The sequence below is a fragment of the Zeus faber genome (genome assembly GCF_960531495.2).
Source record: "Zeus faber genome assembly, chromosome: 9".
NCBI lineage: Eukaryota > Metazoa > Chordata > Actinopteri > Zeiformes > Zeidae > Zeus > Zeus faber.
This window is the reverse complement of record NC_137197.1, coordinates 2,318,974-2,342,558: the sequence shown is the minus strand read 5'-3', so window position 1 is coordinate 2,342,558 and position 23,585 is coordinate 2,318,974. Positions and strand designations below refer to the sequence as shown.

General features: G+C 42.1%; 1 protein-coding gene across 1 annotated transcript; it reads left to right on the top strand.

Moving 5' to 3' along the window:
* Nucleotides 1–3,353: 3,353 nt before the first annotated feature.
* Nucleotides 3,354–23,251, top strand: LOC307235274 (uncharacterized protein; the record flags this gene model as incomplete). The annotated part of the gene is made up of 3 exons (XM_080007308.1): nt 3,354–3,432; nt 21,610–22,044; nt 22,395–23,251. The coding sequence occupies 3 exons, from the start codon at nt 3,354–3,356 to the stop codon at nt 22,997–22,999; spliced, it is 1,119 nt and encodes a 372-aa protein (XP_079863434.1). The 3' UTR covers nt 23,000–23,251.
* Nucleotides 23,252–23,585: the final 334 nt, after the last annotated feature.

Below are 23,585 nucleotides of genomic sequence, written 5' to 3'. Positions count from 1 at the left end.
CGATGAAGAAGACTGACATTATTCACATTATGCATCAAACAAAGAGGTTGATAATTATAACTTAGAGATGTCACAAAAAGTGTGCTCTGATATTATTTTGATTGATGCTCAGGATTTTCAACAGACCGACTGCACAGACTGGCTAGATTGGAACGAAAAAATGGATATCACCTCTAAGTGCAAAAGACTTGAGTGGGAATTCACTACGACAGGTGCTTCCATTTAGTGAACCATTGAAAGAGCCAGATCATTCCAAATCATTTTGCACAATGTTCAAGGACTCATGCCTCATGCAAAATACATTAAATATGATCTACGATTTATGCAATGAGATATACTTTTAGTAACAGATATGGTGAACATTAGAGCATACGCAGAACACATTCATCTGCCAGTGTTCTCCTTTAATAGCAAACCGAGTTGTCTTTCCTATGATGGCAGTAAGCCTATGTTTTCTGAACTGAAAAAGCAGCAGCATGTTGGTGTTGAAGTGTACTCCAAAATTGCTCTCAAAACACACATCATTGCTTCACAATTTGCATATATCGAATGCCTAATGTGTAGCATCTCTGAAAGCAACTGTAGCAGTCCTAGACCACCTTCATATAAACTTGATCTCTTTCTCTCCCTCACACACAAACACATCCGTGCTGTTGCACAGACATGTCAATTTTTTTCCGAATAATAACAAGCAACTTCACGTAGAAGAAATATGTTTCCATCACATTATTTGTGCTTTCCAGAATAACAGATTTGGACTTGGGTACATCCCTATACTGTTGCAGGAGTGTTTGCACAGTATCGCTAAATATAGAGTTTGCGTAAGTGAACATAATATTTGTGGTTAATGGGCGGTTTCCATTTTATGTTGTGTCACAGTACGTTAGTTGTTGTTTATTTCTTCATTTTGGCTTGTTTTCACTATGGAAAGATTTGTGCAAACCTAATGCTCGGACAATGACTATTGAGGACGGGGGTGGTCATTGTATCCAACAAATGTCAACAACAAACAGGGAGTCCATTCATTATGTTGGAGAGTTGGAGTCGAAAAGCTGTGGTGCTAACCTCTCCCCAAAAAATAAAGTGAAACTCAAGTCATGTTTGATCTCCTTGCATCCACCTGAGCTCAGGAACTGGCCATGGCTGTCCCATCACAGTCCATAGAGTCCTAGATCTGTTCTCCAACATTTATTTTTACTTTGGCATATGTACACTACCTCACATGCCACTTTATGTACTCAGACATGTTTTAATAAATCAATATTACCGTGCCCTAATATGAAGAACATTGTTTTAATGAGATAGAAAGTAGTACTTTATTGATCCCCGAGGGGAAATTAAGGTGTTTGAGAAGGTTTGTATATAAGTGATGAACCAGATGAGAAACAGAGCAGTTGGACCAGCACCACAGAGGTGAGATCTCCATTTTGTATTGATTTGATTTTATTCTATTTATTTTATGATTGTTATTTTAACTCTTGACAGAATATCCTATTACCTTCTGTAGTAAGACTAATAAACCATGAAGTCACAATACCATTACTTACAGATATCATCATAAATATGTATAAAAGTATTGATGAAATTAATCATTTGAAATAGAGTATAAAGTCCATTACTCAAAGCACTCAGAGTATTAGTCGCTTTAAATGAGCACGTTAATAATGGCTTCACTTGAATTGTCAGCGCTATGAATTTATTTAGACACTTTCTACGTTGACCCGTTGAGCCTCCCATAGTTCTACACCAAACACAAACTAACCTTAACCTGCTGCCAACTACACACCTAACCCTGACTAACCCTAACCTGCTGACAACTACTAACCTAAGCCTCAGCTGCTACCAACTACACACCTAACCCTGACTAACCCTAACCTGCTGACAACTACTAACCTAAGCCTCAGCTGCTACCAACTACACACCTAACCCTAACCCTAACCTGCTGACAACTACTAACCTAAGCCTCAGCTGCTACCAACTACACACCTAACCCTGACTAACCCTAACCTGCTGACAACTACTAACCTAAGCCTCAGCTGCTACCAACTACTGACCTAACCCTAACCCTAACCCTAATCTTCCACCAACTACTAACCTAACCCTAACTAACCCTAACCTGCTGACAACTACACACCTAACCCTGACTAACCCTAACCTGCTGACAACTACTAACCTAAGCCTCAGCTGCTACCAACTACACACCTAACCCTAACCCTAACCTGCTGACAACTACTAACCTAAGCCTCAGCTGCTGCCAACTACACACCTAACCCTGACTAACCCTAACCTGCTGACAACTACTAACCTAAGCCTCAGCTGCTACCAACTACACACCTAACCCTGACTAACCCTAACCTGCTGACAACTACTAACCTAAGCCTCAGCTGCTACCAACTACTGACCTAACCCTAACCCTAACCCTAATCTTCCACCAATTACTAACCTAACCCTAACTAACCCTAACCTGCTGACAATTACACACCTAACCCTAACTAACCCTTGGCTGCTATCAACTACTAACCTAACCCTAACATTCTACCAACTACTAACCTAACACTGATGCTCTGCCAACCATAGACGAGGTGGAGGGGTGTCATCAAGATAACTTTTACTAACCTAACCCAAAATAACCCTAACCTGCTAGCAAATACTAGCCTAACCCTTAACTGCTGCCAACTACTAACCTGTAACCCCAACCCTAACCTGCTGCCTCCTACTAACCTAACCCTGACTAACCCTATGTGATCAATAATCTCTTGAACTTGAACTACAGTACTAACCTTACCCTAACCTGCTTCCAACTACTGAACTAACCCTAACTAACCCTAACCTGCTACCAACTACTAAACTAACCCTAACTAACAACAAACTACAAAATACATACTCCACAGTACACACACATGAAGTGGGTACGGTGGCACAGTCCTTGGCACTGCTGCCTCACAGCAAGAAGGTCCTGGGTTTAATTCCCACCTGGGCCATCTGTTATCTCCAGGTTAGGGGCTTTTCTGTGTGTAGTTGGTATATGCTCACGTGTGGTTTCCTTCTTGTAACATCGATAAGGACCCCCGAACATTGAGAACATCATCATCTGACCAGCAATGGACACTTGTAATTGGTCCCAGGCGTTGCTGTATGCTGCCCCCCGGATGAAGGACAAGCCAGGACGGGTTAAAAGCAGAGAACAAATTTCACTGGGCACCATGAGTGCATGTGTTGTGATGTGTGCGATAAATGAAGAATTTTCTGGTACACACTCATTGACGTTACTAACCCTATATTTGCAGTGTGCTTGTGTCACTTCCTGTTTAGTTTTCCAGGCTGTGTTCCCAGTGCATAGAGTGGACCGAACCATGTGTCGTGCGGGGGGAGCCTCCATCCTGCTGCTGCTGACGGCAACACTGAGCATCCAGGATGCAGTGGCCCAGAAAGGTACATTTCATTAGTACACTAAATATAGTATATTATAGTATATAGTAATATAGAGTGTAAGCAGCAATTTACGAGAGTCAAAGTTCAGTGGCTCCCCCAGATTTCAATGTAAGTAACTCCACATGCTGTGCACTGGCTATATTTTTAAATCAGTGATTAATCAAAGCTTCTAAGAGCGTTGACAGACTACAGTACACAATGTTTACCAAGACACAGGTCTATGCTGTTGGAGCCAGTACACGGCATGTGGAATTATTAAAATATAATAGCAGAAACCACACACTCCTCCAAATATCACAATGTTGTATGTGGGAAGCAATTGAGTATAAAAGTATAAAACTATTCATATACTGTACAGCATGAAATCGCAGTCAATGAATAGATGCATTTAAGGGGGTTGAAAAGGGATGTCCTTAATCAGAGTTTAAGATCTAATAAGATTTACCGTGGACATATGCAATCCTTCTGATACGTTTTATCGTATTACCGACCTGCTAACCTTGTGAAAAGATGAGGAGGGCCCCAATCAGGCATGTGATTGTCACAACGTCAATTTTTTTGTATTGATTTGCGAGCAAAAATGTGAGTTACGAGGAGCGAGCTTCAGGTGCCGCTGCTGGCGTGGCCAGCGAATCCGGCCAGCATCCCGCATTTCACTCGTTCACTTCATGTGGATACCTGACCGTGGAAGCATCTCTTTTGTGTTTTGTGCTCGCGTTTTGTGCTTTTTGTGCAATTAATTTGACTTTTTTTTTTTTCTAACCATGCAAAGTAAGTGCTGAGAAGAAGAAGTGGATGATGTTGATTGAATTGATGCGTGAAATCATAGAAAAACATGAGCGATTCTCTTCGACATTCTCTTTTATTATGTTTTTATACAATATTTGTTATTTTTAAATATTTTTTTCTTATTTCTTATTGATTTGCAGATTGAATTACGAGCTCTGTCACGGAACAAATTAAACTCGTAAGTCAAAGTACCACCGTATATAAATAAATATATTTCGCATTTTTTATTGCAGGTAGATCATTTTGAGATGGTCATTTTAAAAGTAGCTCGCAAGCCGAAAAAGTGTGGGCAGCCCTGGTTTAATACGACCAATAACTTTGAGTGTCCAAAAACAGTGTTTGAATACCTGAAGCTTTTCAATTCTGTTTGTTTTCTTGAAATGCGTTTTATGTGTTTGTCATTCGAGCACCAGGTTAGAATTGTAAAACACAAAGGACAGAACCTGCTACTGTCCACGTACACACATACACACACACACAAATAATTGTAATAATAATAATAATAATAAATAATAATAACAAAAACAATGATAACAAAACAATAACAATATACAGTATATTCCAGCGTGCTTTTAATCATATACGTATAAATAATCATATGAGATATTTGTTGTGGTGAGGATTGGTGCATTCTCTATTGACGATTAGCATTTAAAAATAGCTTAACAGCCTGAAAAAAAAAAAATGAAATAATGATAAAATAAATTAGAATAAAAATTAAAGTAAAAATAAAATTATAAAAAGGTCAAATATCGACAAATGTCCAAAAAATACAAAACAGAAAGTCAATATAAATAAATGAATATGCAGAATATTGAAATGCGATTCCACACACACAGGATAAGTTATAACAGTATGAATGGTTAAATGTTGTGCTTGTTTCGCTGCAGCTTGTCCAGGTTTCTCGTTCCCTCCTTATGATGCTAGAACTGGATTTTTAATCGGTACAGACTCCTGCATCACTTTTATCAATGAGGAGGAAAGCTACGAGCAGGCAGAGGTGATCCAACACTCCACACGTTCACTCTGCTCGCGTGATGCGCTTTGAATCGGACGAATATCCTCCATATTTAAACCTTTTATTTGATCAGAGAGCGCGTAGAGACCGTCCTTCCACTCTGGTCTCCCTGGACAACGACGTCCAGCATCGAGATCTGTTCTGCTTCCTGGAACACATAGGGAAGCTGAACCTACGCATCTGAGTGGGAGCCAAGAGACAAGTTTGTGGCAGTTCATACGTTCATAACAATCACTCATACGTTCATAAGAATTATTCATAAATTCATAAGAATCATTCATACGTTCATTAAAAATATTCATACATTCATAAGAATGATTTGTAGTTCATTCATCCATTCATAATAATCATTTAAACATTCATAAGAATTATTCATAAAAATCATTCATATGTTCATTCATACCTTCTTAAGAAGTGTTCATAAAAATCACTCATACATTCATAAAAATCATTCATACGTTCATTCATAAGAATCATTCATACGTTCATAAGAACCATCCATTCGTTCATTCATAAGAATCATTCATACATTCATAAGAATCAGCGTACAATCAGCAAATAATATAAACCGTATTTGGTTGGCGAAGGTAGAGAGTGAGAGAAAAACAGGTTTCCCTGTGAATTGCTATATGTGTGGTTGTCACTGTGTGTGTGTGTGTATGTGTAAGTGGGGCAGCTGCAAAGATGGTTGTGAAATTGTATTTGCTAAAATAGCTTGAGGAATTATAGAGTGTGAAATTGCTGTTTATAATAACAGTGTGAGGTATAGTTCATGTTTAATGGTAAGAAATATTGTGATTAAAATAGATAAGAACTTGGGTAAATAACAGATATACATTTTATAAAGGTACAAAAAGAGGCTGACAGGCCTGTTCCCTTCATGCCCGCTAGAATTGTATGAGCCCTTGTGGCAGGAATACGTGCATTGAAAAGACTGATTATGAGTCTGCTTCCAAAGGACATTATTGTGTGAAAACAGTCGCTAATAGAATATCTCCAAAAAAAGACCCTTAAAAGTAATTGTTTATGTTAAATTGTCTAAATACTAGGGATTCTGATAAAATAGTGTTTGTCCACAGTTTGTCTGCAGGATGAAAATTGAATTGTGATGGTGTCTGTGTCAGTGAGTGCGATCCACCTCTTGAATAGTGTCGCCAAGGTCTGTAAAGAATTAAGGAGTTGAGTGTGTGACGAGTGGGCCTGGAGGAGAATTCCCTGAGGGACTCGGTTGGGAACAAGAGGTCAGAATTGGAGAAGGAGAGAGGGAGAAGAGAGAGAAAAACAGAATACTAAACTTTCAGGTAAAGTAAAAATAATTAAGGATATCAGGAGGAATTTTTGACGAATATAAAAGATAAAAATACAGGTATGACATTGTGACGATCAGGAATAATTAGTTAAAGCTTCTCGAATAACTCTCCAAGTGTATGTTGATCTGATAAATTCCAGTGAAGAAACTAAGGCGCTCGCTGTTTTAGATTACGCTGGTTCTCAGCGGTGATACTCCATGTTGGCTTCCAATTGAGGGTTCCAATTCTGAGGTCATCAAGTCTGGATCTGATCTCATTTTGAGTTCTACACGTCTGGAACCCGGATTTCACCGTGGCAATCTAGACCGGGGGTTCCAATTCGGGCAATTAGCAACGTGGGCTCGTAAATGTAAATTTTTGAGTCTCCTCCCTTGAGAAAGGCATCTGGAGTCACTCATTGTGATCTTGTATAAAATTAATGTAACTTGTATCTCTTGTTGTTGAAGTTTTAATTTTTCGATTGTTGAAAATAGTGTTTGATACTATAGTTCAGCGGTAGAAATGAAGGATACACCAGTACAGATGCTAGGAAAGAGGTTCCCATTGAATAAGGAAGAAATACAAAAACGCTGAGACGCAGCACATGCAGCGTGCAAGGTGCGGTAATGTACGCAGCGCACAATACCGACTGGTCAGAGAGCTGGTCCTAAGTCCGAAGGGTAAGTGAGGAGTACCTGTATATCCCATGGGGAGCCCAAGACTTAGAGGGCCTGATACTGACCTTACCCAACATAAATGAGGAAGCAAGTAAGTGAATCAAGACATTTGAGGAGCAGACAATGGGAAGGTTAATAGCGGTGGGAGACCTGAAAGCGCTGTTGGTCAGAGTACTGGGGGTAACCAGCATGAATAGAGTATTAAGAAAAGGAGGTCTAGCAGAAGCGACACAAGAATTGCTTTGGGAACTCAATGCTAGAGGCTTTGCCAGTGCCAGACAGAAAAAAGCTGGACGATGTGGTGGGACTGACTTCATCTAAAAGCCACAAGGAATATTGTGATCATGTTATTCATGCTGTGGACAAGCACCGTCAGAGTGAGCAGAGACTGGCAGAACAAGGCAAAAAGATACAGAGAACAGAGAAACATGACACAGGAGGAGCTAACAAGGAAAGATAAGGACAAAAAGAAAGCACAAGGCATGGCAAGCTGCCAAATAACCCACTGACACTCAAGTCTGAATGCAATAACTTCACAAAAATACTTTGTGACACAGAGATGGAAGGTGAGCTACAGAAGATTGACGTAGCAGAAAATGACAGATGCAGAACCAAGAAGAAAGAGGCAAACAGGAAATGTTGAGGGAAGAAATGGAGCAGGTAATTCCAGAAAAGATATGGTCCAAGCATGACACAGATGAGGGATTGGTTAAGTCAGCAAATCCAGTTCAGGTAAATCCAAACACAAAACAGCCCTGGAGACCACAATATTACATAAAGCCAGAAGCAGAGGCGGGTATAGTAACAACAATATATGGAGCAAATTCTCCCGTGATAACGGCTGAATCAGCGTGAGCGTGTAACTTTGCTCTCATACTGTATTTCATTCTTACTGGTGCTCGGACCCTCCTCCCAGGTTTCTTTAATTAGGTCTCCTGCCAAAGAGTAGTCCAGGGGGAGAAAATCCCGTGGAGGCCTGGGAACCTCCCGCACCGCAAACAACAGGGGGTCCAACTACTTATCCAAATTACGGCTATCATCATGAACAAACTTTAGAATCATGTTTTTCAGCATTTTATTAAAGCATTTCACCAGGCCGTCGGTCTGGGGATGGTAAACACTGGTCCTAATTGAGCGGATGCCCAGTAACTCATGAAGTTCCCGAAGTGTACGTGACATAAAGGCAGTGCCCTGGTCTGTCGGGATTTCCTTCGGAATCCCGACTTGGGAGATGACCTGACACAGCACCTGCGCCACACTTAATCCACTAGGACTAACCCCAAACGCTACCCGCAGGCACTGCGGTATAATGGCCCAATGAGGTCCATGCTGAGTCTTTCGAACAGGACCTCGACTAGGAGGGGCCTCACCCTGGTGATCGCCCGACCCTGGAACACAGTCCCTCCGCGGGACTCAAATAACAGCCCCTGTAACAAAGAGATGTTCATGGTAGTGAAAAACATCTGCCAGCTGTGCATGCCTGCTCTTATATACTGTAGTTATCTTGCACCATAACATTGTGAATTGTCAAAACGCCCAAACTGTAACTTCTCAGTATTAAACCCCCCCCCCCCCCACACATCATGTATTATTGTATGAGGGATGAAACATGAAACTAGGGGTGTAGTTACAACACGATGTGTGTTTTAATGTATTACTCTTGTATTTTGCAAAATACATTTTGTTCTAGCTGACTTAACGAGGGTCTCAGTTTGTTAGCAAGGGTTACCGTGGCAATTGATATTGTATACTATGGGCTACTATATTAGTTGGACTGAAGGTGGCAAAAAAAAACAAACGAGCTGGAGTCGAGCACAGGTGAGTATTTTTCCCTGATAACATGAACTCTTTAATTCAACTAATTAATTCCAGTTATGGGAAAATGCTTAATGCCATAGGCACACTACATGACTTTCAAAGTGGCCAGATCATTGTACTGTTCACACTACACAATTTTGTCTTGTGATCAGGAATCTTGCCGTCTTGTTGTTTCACACTACATGACTGATCGGTGACAGTGGGTCACACATTACAAAATATTACACCAGGAGGAGGAATCCCTGACAATTCTGTTGCGTCTCCAGACTTAGTTGTCACAAAAACACACGCGAGAATTGACACTGGAAATGACGCGATCCCATGCACGGGACTGGATTATTATTATTTTTATTTTTATTATATTCTTGATCACTGTAAAAAGAAAAAAAAAAAAAAAAAAAAAAAAAGGTGAATAAAAGCACAATTTAAGTAAAAATATATTAAAAACCTAGAGAAGAATAGTAAAATAGGCATGTCGTGTGTTTCTGGCTGCTGCCCCGTGCACTCCCTTCTCCTTGCACTCCCCTCCCCCTCACCCCATGTCTGCTCTCATTGGCCGTAGCTCGCTGAGTCACTTCCAACTCCATCCTCACACGACGAGATATTAAACCTGCTTGATACCTCCCAGAGTCTGCGAGCCAGCGCCGAGTGCAGTCTGCAGTGTAGTCTGACCTCATGAAGAGAATGTCTCTCCACAACCCTGTGCTTCAAAGAAATCTTCATATCTCCCATGGGAGACACAGTTTGCATCGCAGGTATTTGCACTCCTGCATTGCTCAAGTCATGGGTCTATGTCCAGGCTCCCCGCTAGTGGCTTTTAAACAGTGATTTCCAGTTGTAAGATCAAAGTTAATGTGCTAGTTTGGGTTCCTAACTAATCCTAATTTTTGTTTTACTGTTGACATTTGTATGAGCTCCTTTGTGAATACGCTGATGTTCCTTGAGATTTCCTGATTGGCTGAATCCTTTCCCACACTGTTGACATTTGTACGGCTGTTCTCCTGTGTGAGTACGCTGGTGTGTCTTGAGAGATACTGATTGACTGAATCCTTTCCCACACTGTTGACATTTGTACGGCTGTTCTCCTGTGTGAGTACGCTGATGTGTCTTGAGAGATACTGATTGACTGAATCCTTTCCCACACTGTTGACATTTGTATGGCCGTTCTCCTGTGTGAATACGCTGATGAATCTCAAGATTTCCTGATCGACTAAATCCTTTCCCACACAGCTGACATTTGTACGGCCGTTCTCCTGTGTGAATACGCTGATGTATCTTGAGATTCCCAGAAAGCTTGAATCCTTTCCCACACTGTTGACATTTGTACGGCCGTTCCCCTGTGTGAGTACGCTGATGTATCTTGAGATGAGATGGTTGACTGAATCCTTTGCCACACTGTTGACATTTGTACGGCCGTTCTCCTGTGTGAATACGGTCATGTTCCTTGAGATATCCTGAATGCTTAAATCCTTTCCCACACTGTAGGCATTTGTACGGCTTGTCTCCTGTGTGAACGCGCTGATGTCTTTCGAGATTTTCTGATCGATTGAATCCTTTCCCACACTGTTGACATTTGTACGGCGGTTCTCCTGTGTGAATATGCTGATGTTCCTTGAGGGATCCTGATCGAGTGAATCCTTTCCCACACTGTTGACATTTGTACGGCCGTTCTCCTGTGTGAATACGCAGATGAATCTTGAGATGAGATGGTTCGACTGAATCCTTTCCCACACTGTTGACATTTGTACGGGCGTTCTCCTGTGTGAGTACGCTGATGAATCTTGAGATGAGATGGTCGACTGAATCCTTTCCCACACTGTTGACATTCGTGCGTTTGCTCTCCTGTGTGAATACGCTGATGAATTTTGAGTTCATTTGATGAAATGTCTGTCTCGTCAAACTGGGATTTCACTCCTGGAGGAAGGAAAGAAACAAGCAAAGGAAAAACTATGCATGTCAATAAAGTTTAATTAGTATTGTGAATGTCTGTAGTGTTTATATAATTTTGTTTTATTTCTCAAATTCTGCAATATTGAGGATATCATAACCTGCCAACATTCATCCAGTCAACTAGCGATGTGATTAAGATGATTAAACAGAACAAATTGGGAAGAGAAAACAATAAAATGTTACCTGACTGATGTTCTCTGGTCTCCATCCAATCTTCATCCCTATCTTCAGTCTCAGTTTCAGAAGAATCTGAAGAGAGGAGCTTCTCATCACAAGTTGATTCCGAATCAGAAGCTGGATCTAAGCTCCCAGCTGCTCCTGATATTCCACAGTCCTCTCCACCAGTTTCTGGATTCATCGGTTCAGTTGAGGTGCTGGCTAGAGGTTCTGCCTCTGTGTTCTCCTCAGTTTGGCTTTGATGAACCTGGGACCACAGAGTGCACTCTTCACTTTTCACACAGACGGGGAGGAATGGGAACTTGGTCCAGAGGTCCTCCTCTTCCTCTTTAATGTGTGGAGGCTCTGGCTCCACCTTGACCAGACTGGGGCTCCACTCATGCTGCTCAGAGGGAAGCTCCTCTTTACAGACAGAGAGCTGCTGGAGGTCTGGAGGCAACACTGAAACACAGACACACAGTCAGGGAAGAAAACCAGGATAGTGTGTCCAAGCTGAGGTGAAAGGGTTCTTTGGTAGTCACACAAAAATGTTTTGTGCAGTGTTCTACATGTCGTCACCATGTACTTTAGAAATATGTCGTTTATGGCAGCGATTCGCAACCTGTGGGTCACGGCCCACCAGGGGTATTGCAAGTGTGCCACCAAATCATGGGCAAAACACACTGATTTTACTGAAAAAATAAAATAAAATAAAATAAAATCAATAAATGAATAAAAAAACAAACAAAACACATAAATAAATATAAATTGCAAAAAAAAAATTTATGAAAAAAAATAATAATAGTTTCATGGTATTTTTCTTTAAAACCTTCAGAAATGCACCATCACTGAAGTAACTGAGGGTTTGTAAGAAAGTCATCGAAACATTATGTATGGGCACCGAGAACACAAAGGCAATGGAAGCATCCGATCAGGTCGCCCGACTCATAGCCAAGGCTGCTAAGCCACATACAATCGGGGAGAATTAAATTCTTCCCGCCACAAGAGATAGCGGGGGTGATGTTGCAGGAGAAGGCATGCAAGCCAATCAACTTCATCTCATTGTCTGATAACTCAGTCAAACGCAGGATTGACGATATGGCAGAGATTGTGTCAGAACAGCTGATAACGAGCGTACGAGAGTCGTTTTTATGCCCTCCAACCGGATGAATCGACAGACATCACAAATCTGTCAAACCCGCTTGCCTATGTAAGGTATGAAAACAATGGAGAGATAAAAGAAGGGATCCTGTTTTGCAAATCTTTACCGACGCGTTCAACTGTTGAGGCCATTTTTGACGCGTTCATAGTTTAAAACGGGATTGATTGGTCCAAATGTGTGGGAGTGAGTGCTACTGGGGCCTGTGCGATGCTGGGCCAGCACAGTGGAGTCATCACCCAGGTGAAAGCTGTGGCTCCATGAGTAGCATCTGTCCACTGCAGTATACACAGCGAAGCGCTGGCTATAAAGAAAATGCCTGCAGATCCAAAGACTGTTCCTGATGAGGCAGTTACAGCAGTCAACTTCATCAAAAGCCGCCCACTGCAATCACGTTTATTTTCCGTTCTATGTGACGACGTGGGCAGTGACTATAAGCAGCTTCTGTCACACAGCCAAGTCCGGTGGCTCTCATGGGGGAAGCTACTGACGCAACTTTTTCAATCGAGTGATGAGGTGAGGGTGTTTTTTCTCAACACAAAGTTTGAACTCGCACATGGCTTCAGTGATTTTGAGCAGCTCGCTAAATTGGGATTCCTGGCCGACATTTTCAGCCACTTAAAAGGACTCAACCTCAGTCTCAAAGGAAAAGCAGTGACCATGTTCAATGTCCAGAATAAAATAGAAGCGACCATAAGAAAAATGTAGATGTGGGCCAGGCGAGTTGACCGGTCAAACTTTGACTCGTTTGAGAATCTGTCTGATTTTTTTGACAAAGGAAAAAATGCGCCTTCCTGTCACCGTGAGTACTCATGTCAAAGAACACCTGCATGGATTAAGGACCAAGCTGCGTGAATACTTCCTCATTCCAGATGTGCAGTGCAACTGGATGGAAAACCCCTTCACCAGCCACAGTGACAAGACCCTCGCAGGCCTGAGCGCAAAAGAGAAGGACAATCTTGTGGACCTCTCCTGCGACAGCGCGTTGAAACCGGATTTCTCACAGAAGTACCTGACAAACTTTTGGCTTCATGTTGCTACTGAGTATCCCAATCTTTCCAACAGAGCTATTCGATTTCTGATGCCTTTCCCCACGACGTATCTCTGTGAGACTGGCTTTTCGGCGCTTGTGGGATTGAAGACGAAATAGAGGAATAAATTGAATGTTGAGCCAGATCTTGGACTGAGACTGTTGTCCCTTAAGCCAGACATGAAGCATTTGGTGTCTGCCATGCAACATCAGCCTTCTCATGAGGTGAGTCAATATAAATGTGCTCTTGTTATTGTTGGTTTTATCAGTGCTGGTGTTAGTAGTTAGGCTACATTAAAAACACTGTGTCCTTCAGACAGCACTTACTCGATAACGTTACTAACAGAGCGAAAGTTCCACAGATATAAGGTCATTTCTAACCCACCTCTTGTTTTTGATTTACCACTTGTGAACTGTATATATGAGAATGCATATGATTGTTAAAATAAACGTCTTCTGAGAAGGCGATTATCTCATCATTTTAACTGTATGGGGCAGACCTGCACAGCAGCACATTTGACAGCCTGCAGCTCAGTATATACATCAAATACACAGCAAAGAATGTTAATTACTTTTGGACACAAATTAGAATTACTCTATTATTAAATAAATGTTGTTCGTGAAGAAGAGATTAACAAAATGACGGTGGCAATTGAGGAAACAAATGGAGAGCGGTTTCTGGTTGTTGTAACCTCTTTGTCGATACTTGGACCAAAAGGCTGATTTCTTGGTCAAAGCGCAAGGCATGCAGGCAGGCAGACAGAAAGACGTATGTAATAAAGTAGATTTCCTCTTCATACAGACCTGCTCTGTGTAGGGACCACTGAGCCCCCTCTTCATCACTTTCACTCTTCACACAGACAGGAAGGAATGGGAACTCGGTCCAGAGGTCCTCCTCTTCCTCTTTAATGTGTGGAGGCTCTGGCTCCACCTTGACCAGACTGGGGCTCCACTCATGCTGCTCAGAGGGAAGCTCCTCTTTACAGACAGAGAGCTGCTGGAGGTCTGGAGGCAACACTGAAACACAGACACACAGTCAGGGAAGAAAACCAGGATAGTGTGTCCAAGCTGAGGTGAGAGGGCTCTTTCATAGTCACACATTCAGCACTCTGAAAATATCTCAAGACAAATCAAAGATTTTATATAAAGCACCAAGTGAATCACATTGTGTGTCAATGTGTGAAACCTCCAGATTGCATCGTTCTGCTCCATACATTTTAGAAAAGCATTGCGTTCTATAACCTATTTGGATTCAAATTGTTTATTATTCATATTTCTCTTTTCCCCGAAATGATTTAGCTTTCTCCCCATTTTAACTGTATAGGACAGAAGGAAAGTCACGAGCCATGATTTTATAGTTTACAATCTCAAGTTTATCTCACTACACTGACAATGTTATTCAGTCAAAATGAAGAAGATAAGATGTATTTAATGAAGCAGGGTTCCTCTTCATACAGACAGACAGACAGATAGATGTATTTAATAAAGCAGAGTTCCTCTTCATACAGACAGACAGACAGATGTATGTAATAAAGTAGTGTCTCTTCATACAGACAGACAGACAGATGTATGTAATAAAGTAGTGTCTCTTCATACAGACAGATAGATGTATGTCATAAAGTAGTGTCTCTTCATACAGACAGACAGACAGACAGATAGATGTATGTCATAAAGTAGTGTCTCTTCATACAGACAGACAGACAGATAGATGTATGTCATAAAGTAGTGTCTCTTCATACAGACCTGCTCTGTGTAGCTTGACTTCAGGTGTCAGTATTAAATACAGTAGTTTGTTCAGCCTGCAGAGCTCCTGGTTCGAGCGCCCCAGTCTGTTCTCACAATCCACCACAGATTCTTCTAAATGTCTGACAATGTCTTTGTCTGCTGCTGCTGCCAGTTTCTCGCTCAATAAAACTCTCACTTCTTTAGCTACTTTTACCTTTTCACAGACAAATAAAAGCTCTTCAACCGCAGCAACCATTCGCTCTTGTACACAAACAGTGAAAAGAGGGAGCTGCTCGGCCATTGTTTCTTCTTCTTCTTCTTCTTCTTCTTCGTTGTTTTAATGCTGCTTGACAAACCACGTTAGGGTGCATTAGCGCCATCGACTGCTCTGGAGTGTAAACTGCAGTTTTAAACCTCAAACTGTTCATCAAACCTGTTGTTTGGAGGAGGGAGGTCAGGGGTCAGGGTCAGGGGTCAGGGGTCAGGGTCAGGGTCAGGGGTCAGGGTCAGGGTCAGGGGTCAGGGGTCAGCGCATGGAGGGTGGGGGGGTCTTTAAACAAAGCAAATATAGAAATGCAGACGAGAAGGAGTAAAGCAGAGGTTAAATGTGTCACCTGGGAAAAAGCAACAAGCGGACGTGGTGAGGAAGGTGGGACAGAGAGGGAAACTGTCTTGACAGGTTGGGGCGTTGTGCACTGAACACAGCTATTATGGGATGTGATGCATAAGCAGGGACAGGTGTTGGGACATGGAACAGGATTTTATGGTAGGACTAGTTTGAAAAGCATGGAGGATAAAATGTCGTTTTGGGCCTGTGTGGTTTTCAAATTGTATTTTTTACTATTTTTAAAATGAAATTTAAACATTTTTTAATTTGATTGATGAATTATTTTGAAGCATTTAGATTCGAAGTCTCGCGTGTGATGTACACTCCGGAGCAAACGGTGGCGCTAATGCATCAAAGCTGGATGTCAACACGAAGAAGAAGAAGAAGCAGAAGAAGAAACAATGGCCGAGCAGCTCCCTCTTTTCACTGTTTGTGTACAAGAGCGAATGGTTGCTGCGGTTGAAGAGCTTTTATTTGTCTGTGAAAAAGTAAAAGTAGCTAAAGAAGTGAGAGTTTTATTGAGCGAGAAACTGGCAGCAGCAGCAGACAAAGACATTGTCAGACATTTAGAAGAATCTGTGGTGGATTGTGAGAACAGACTGGGGCGTTCGAACCAGGAGCTCTGCAGGCTGAACAAACTACTGTATTTAATACTGACACCTGAAGTCAAGCTACACAGAGCAGGTCTGTATGAAGAGACACTACTTTATGACATACATCTATCTGTCTGTCTGTCTGTATGAAGAGACACTACTTTATGACATACATCTATCTGTCTGTCTGTATGAAGAGACACTACTTTATGACATACATCTATCTGTCTGTCTGTCTGTATGAAGAGACACTACTTTATGACATACATCTATCTGTCTGTCTGTCTGTATGAAGAGACACTACTTTATGACATACATCTATCTGTCTGTCTGTCTGTATGAAGAGACACTACTTTATGACATACATCTATCTGTCTGTCTGTCTGTATGAAGAGACACTACTTTATGACATACATCTATCTGTCTGTCTGTCTGTATGAAGAGACACTACTTTATGACATACATCTATCTGTCTGTCTGTCTGTATGAAGAGACACTACTTTATGACATACATCTATCTGTCTGTCTGTCTGTATGAAGAGACACTACTTTATGACATACATCTATCTGTCTGTCTGTATGAAGAGACACTACTTTATGACATACATCTATCTGTCTGTCTGTCTGTATGAAGAGACACTACTTTATGACATACATCTATCTGTCTGTCTGTCTGTATGAAGAGACACTACTTTATGACATACATCTATCTGTCTGTCTGTCTGTATGAAGAGACACTACTTTATGACATACATCTATCTGTCTGTCTGTCTGTATGAAGAGACACTACTTCATGACATACATCTATCTGTCTGTCTGTCTGTATGAAGAGACACTACTTTATTACATACATCTATCTGTCTGTCTGTCTGTCTGTCTGTCTGTATGAAGAGACACTACTTTATTACATACATCTATCTGTCTGTCTGTATGAAGAGACACTACTTTATGACATACATCTATCTGTCTGTCTGTCTGTATGAAGAGACACTACTTTATGACATACATCTATCTGTCTGTCTGTCTGTCTGTATGAAGAGACACTACTTTATGACATACATCCATCTGTCTGTCTGTCTGTATGAAGAGACACTACTTTATGACATACATCTATCTGTCTATCTGTCTGTATGAAGAGACACTATTTTATTACATACATCTATCTGTCTGTCTGTCTGTATGAAGAGACACTACTTTATGACATACATCTATCTGTCTGTCTGTCTGTATGAAGAGACACTACTTTATGACATACATCTATCTGTCTGTCTGTCTGTATGAAGAGACACTACTTTATGACATACATCTATCTGTCTGTCTGTCTGTATGAAGAGACACTACTTTATTACATACATCTGTCTGTCTGTCTGTCTGTATGAAGAGACACTACTTTATGACATACATCTATCTGTCTGTCTGTCTGTCTGTATGAAGAGACACTACTTTATTACATACATCTATCTGTCTGTCTGTCTGTATGAAGAGACACTACTTTATGACATACATCTATCTGTCTGTCTGTCTGTATGAAGAGACACTACTTTATTACATACATCTATCTGTCTGTCTGTCTGTCTGTATGAAGAGACACTACTTTATTACATACATCTATCTGTCTGTCTGTCTGTCTGTATGAAGAGACACTACTTTATCACATACATCTATCTGTCTGTCTGTCTGTATGAAGAGACACTACTTTATTACATACATCTATCTGTCTGTCTGTCTGTCTGTCTGTCTGTCTGTCTGTCAGTCTGCAAAATGCAAAACATTACACAATAAAAACTATTTAATAATGCAAAGAAACATTTCTTACTATAATTATTTAATCTTTATTCTTAAAGCATCAATGTTTTCTTTTGGGATTGAACAACAGATAACAAAGATGGTTTTACCACTAACATATGGTCAGAAATGTTTACATGAAGATTTATTGAATTTGATGGGACCTTAAAATGTTCATATAATCACAGTGGTTCTGAACTCTGAGGTCTGGGGACCCCCCCAGGGGTCCCTCAAGATGTAACAGGGAGTTCAAGCAAAACCATTAATAATTAAATTTCAGCATGATTTCAATCAACGAGCCCATATAAACAGAGAATGTGCAGTAATGACTGTTTGCCTCATAGTTTCACTGTTATCTCTCTCACTATAGTATAGGCAGGTATGGAAGTTTGGACTAAATCATATCTAACAGTAAAACCTTCTCAGATTTGCGTCTTGATTTGCAGAAACAAAATCTTAGTAGGCTTGGGCACATAAATGATTAAATCACCAATCGCTGAAGGACTCCATTGATTGCTATTGACATTGATGACAGATGTAAGTGCAGTTTTACATGTTCTGAAACTGGAGCGTAGAGGGGGAGAGGGGGCGGAGTCTCTCGCCCTCTCCACTGAGAGCTGTTGAGTAACCACTGGTGATCGGACCTCTTTCCCGCTCTACAGGCCGGTGCAGAGATGTCAAAATGTGCAGGTCCCCAAAAAAATAAAAGAAAACACACATGGACCCCCAGCTCTGGTTCTAGGCACTTTGCCGCTCTAGGCATATGGAGCAGCGGAGCGCAGATCACACCCGTGATCACACATCCTCATGAATATGCATATCTTGCCCAGACAATTCGCTGCCTCGATGCAGATTCACACAGATTCACAAAAAGGCAACTGATAAAAAGGGCACCATGGGTTCCATGGGGCATCAAGGGGCAAAGGGGCAGGTGCTCAGGCACCCCACCCCACACATTATAATAGAAGATTGAAGATTTTGATTTATTTTGTTTCCTTAGTTTCTTCCTTGTATGGAAAATGAAAAACGTATACCTAACCCAGGGAATTGGAGCAAGGATTATTTTTTTTGTTTGTTTCTCCAGACGGTGCTGCGCGCGGGATCTTGGCTCCCGTGCCTGTCTTTTTCATTCTAGATCTATTTATTATTGTTTGTTTCCTACTTGTACTTCCTACTTCCTACAAATATTTTTTAAAAACAACTGAGTTAAGGGACTGTTCCGTCCCTTTCCAAAAACACCTGTGCATCTCCACTGTCGGAACAGTGGAGATGTACGTCTCCCCGTTGCTTTCGCCGCGATGTGACTTAAGTTAGTAAAGAGTGAATGTTTTAGTTCAGTACTTAACTTTTTAAAATAATAAATCCTGCACTTCTGGAATGGAGAGACCACAATTGCCACATTACATTACATTCTATAACACCCCTCCCAAATAAAATCGTCTATCAATCGCTGACCCCTAGCGATCGGCGATTGGAATTTTTCACAATTGGCCAAGCCTAAATTTTATCAAATAGTTTGTGACTTAATTAGTGTTTAATTGAGGGTCCGTGATATACGAGTATATATATTTTTTGTGCTGTCAGCATGCTGGGCATACAACACAGAGTATTTGTGCCATTTGTATCCAGGACAGAGTTAGTCCGCAAGAGGAGTTCAAATTCTCAACCTGCAATGCAACTCTTTATTGATTCTTAAATCATCAAGAACTGCTGCAATAACTCTGTCCTGTGGACGACCTGTAGAACGACAAGAGCACAGTTTTTTGTGATGGAGAGCCACCACCCACCCCCCCTCTTTGGAGAACTATTCTTCATGTTTGGATCTATAAACAACTGATCACTACTCCAAGAGGGGGAGAATCACCACGGTGAGACAAATAAACATAGAAACAAACAACATTTACACAAAAACATGAACATTGGACAACATGTATTGAAAAACTGAATTAGGTCCAGGAAAACTGGAACTAGACGCAGCCGCCGGCACAGAACCCAGGCCACGGGCGCAAGGCATGGACCGCAGGCCCGGATTACGGCCCCACAGTGACAGACCCCCACACCCACCCACGCCCCGCACAAGTGGGGGGGGGGGCCCGCCCCACCGCAGCCGACCAGGCGCCCCGCCCGGCGTGAGTGCCAAGTGACCATACACGTAGCAGCAATTGCCCAGCGCGGGGCACCCCGATGTCACACCCCCCCCCGGGTGATGCCGGCAGGCCGCCAGGTATACAGGCCCTCCGCCACCCCCAGCACCCGGGGCGCCCACCGCAGAGAAGCCCCGCCGCAGAAGCAAAAGGCCAAGAGCTGCCCCCCACACCCCAACCCACACCCACAACGACAGGCAGTGCCCCCAGGGGCCCCAGGAGGCACCCGGTGGTGCTCTCCGCAGCCTCGCCAGGTCGCAGCACATCACAAGCCAAGCCACCAGGCGCAAGCCGTCAGGAATCCAGCCAGGCCGGGAGGAGGGGCCCACCCAACCGTCCCCCAGCCAACCATGCCCCCACACCGATCCGCCAGCGACCGGCCACCCCGGAAAACCCCAGTGCTCAATGTGTGCTGTTGGTAACTGCAGTTAAAATTGCGGGGTTGGGGGTGTGAGTCCTTCAGGCAAGTCAAACCCAAATCACTCGCACCCCTCCTGTCTCGCAGATCCTGATTCGATGGAGTGTTGTTCGGAGTAGGATTGGTGTGCCAATGCGTGTGTGTTCGAAGCTAATGTGAGTGGGATTAAAAATTTTGGAACGAACGAGAAGCATGCTTGGGCAGGAGCGTGACAGGCAAGATGACAGCTGCCCGCCGCATCCCCACCCACATAGCCTGCACCCCGCCATCCCGCAAGCCCTCGGACTATTGTGTGGTGTATGTGCTGAGAATGAGTTTTGGCACTGGGAGAGATAGGCAGGTTGCGACGGGATCGATCTAGGGGCGCAGCAGGCCGGGGAGCAACCACGCGGAGGGTCCGTGATAAGAAAAATGTTGACAATCATGAATCTAGACCAGTTGGCATAAGGTAATGTGTTCTGTATTTGTGCATCAAACCTTTAGGCCATTATACTTCAACCACTTTCTAACTTTCTGGAAACGACGTGGAACGATCTGGAAAATATCACTTCTGTTTCCACTACATAACTGTTTTGAGAAAAAGCATTGTGTGATGATGTTTGTTGAGGCTTTGGTAGCGCTGAATGTGCTTTGGTGCTTCGTGTAAATTATTTGTTTTGTCTGAACTCTCCCATAGACTACTTATTTCTAAAGTACATGGGGACATGTCAGAATAAAATAGAACATACAAATAAAAATAGATAATAGAAGGTAATAAATTAATTGAAAATGTACATAGCAGAATGAGGCAATCTAAATGTTCCACACAATGTGACACACTGTATGATTCAGTTGGTACTTTGTATATATGATTTGTTTTGTTTAAACTCCTTCCCATAAACGACATAGTTCTAACGTACACAGCGACAACATGTAAAATACTACACAATACCTGTTTGTGTGACTATGAAAGAGCCCTCTCACCTCAGCTTGGACACACTATCCTGGTTTTCTTCCCTGACTGTGTGTCTGTGTTTCAGTGTTGCCTCCAGACCTCCAGCAGCTCTCTGTCTGTAAAGAGGAGCTTCCCTCTGAGCAGCATGAGTGGAGCCCCAGTCTGGTCAAGGTGGAGCCAGAGCCTCCACACATTAAAGAGGAAGACGAGGACCTCTGGACCGAGTTCCCATTCCTTCCTGTCTGTGTGAAGAGTGAGGAGAGCACTCAGTGGTCCCCGCTTAATGAAAGCCAAACTAAGGAGAACACAGAGGCAGAACCTCTAGCCAGCACCTCAACTGAACAGATTAATCCAGAAACTGGTGGAGAGGACTGTGGAATATCAGGAGCAGCTGGGAGCTTAGATCCAGCTCCTGATTCAGAACCAACTTGTGATGAGAAGCTCCTCTCTTCAGACTCTTCTGAAACTGAGACTGAAGATAGTGATGAAGATTGGATAGAGACCAGAGAACCTCAATCAGGTAACATTTTATTGTTTTCTCTTCCCAATTTGTGCCGTTTAATCATCTCCACGTCGCTGGTTGACTGGATCAATGTTGGTAGGTTAGAATATCCTCAATATTGCAGAATTGGAGAAGTAAAACAAAATTATTTAAACACTACAGACATTCACAATACTAGATAAACTTTATTGACATGCATAGTTTGGTTAAATAACAGGTTGACCTCTTCCCTGTACTACATTTTCTACATTTTCTTAAGGTACAGTGCTTTACAGGTTTTTTTCACAATATCCTAAATGATTCATACCCTCTATGACTTTCTCTTTGTATTCCATACCTTTCTTTCTTTCTTTCTTTCTTTCTTCTAGGAGTGAAATTCCAGATGGACGAAACAGACTTTTCGTCGAGTGAAGTCAAAATTCATGAATATATCCACACAGGATACGGAGGATTGTACCACTGTCAACTGTGTGGGAAAGGATTCAGACAATCGCCAAATCTCAAGATACATCAGTGTATTCACACAGGAGAACGGCCGTACAAATGCCAACAGTGTGGGAAAGGATTCAGTCGACCAGCTCATCTCAAGATACATCAGCGTATTCACACAGGAGAACGGCCGTACAAATGTCAAGAGTGTGCGAAAGGATTTAGTCGATCAGGAAATCTCAAGGCACATCTCCGCACTCACACAGGAGAACGGCCGTACAAATGTCAGTGTGGGAAAGGATTCAGTCGACCATCTCATCTCAAGATACATCGCCGTATTCACACAGGAGAACGGCCGTACAAATGTCAAGAATGTGCGAAAGGATTCAGACAATCAGCAAATCTCGAGATTCATCAGCGGATTCACACGGGAGAACAGCCGTATAAATGTCAACGGTGTGGGAAAGGATTCAAGCAATCAGGAAATCTCAAGGAACATCAGCGTATTCACACAGGAGAACAGCCGTATCAATGTCAACAGTAAAACAAAAATAAGGATTATAGGAACCCTATCTAGCACATTCACTTTGATCTTATAACTGGAAATCACTGACAGCCACCCGTCGGGAGCCTGGACATAGACCTGTTACTTGAGCAATGCAGGAGTGTAAATACCTATGATGCAATTTGTGTCTACTGTGGGAGATATGTATTTTAGAAAAAGATCCAAACATTGTTTGTAGCACAGGATTGTGGTGAGAAATTCCTGACTCCAATTTCATTCTAAAGCATGTCATTTTGCCATAACGAGGTATCTCATTAAAGGTTTCATGTTATCAAGGAAATATATAATCTGTTCTCGACTCTTCTGTCTTTTTTTGGCCGGGGGTGGGGTGCCAGGGTATGTTCAGTCCAACTAATATAGTATCCCATAATATAGAATATCAGTTGTCCAGGAAATTCTACTGCGTGGTCGGTGAGATAAACCCTTGCAAACAAACTAAGATACTTGTTAAGTTAGCGAGAACAAAATGTATTTTGCAAAATATGAGAGTAATACAGTAAACACACTGAATTAGTGATACAGCCGTCTCTCCCTGTACATTTTTTTGGAGGGAGTTCTTATTCAT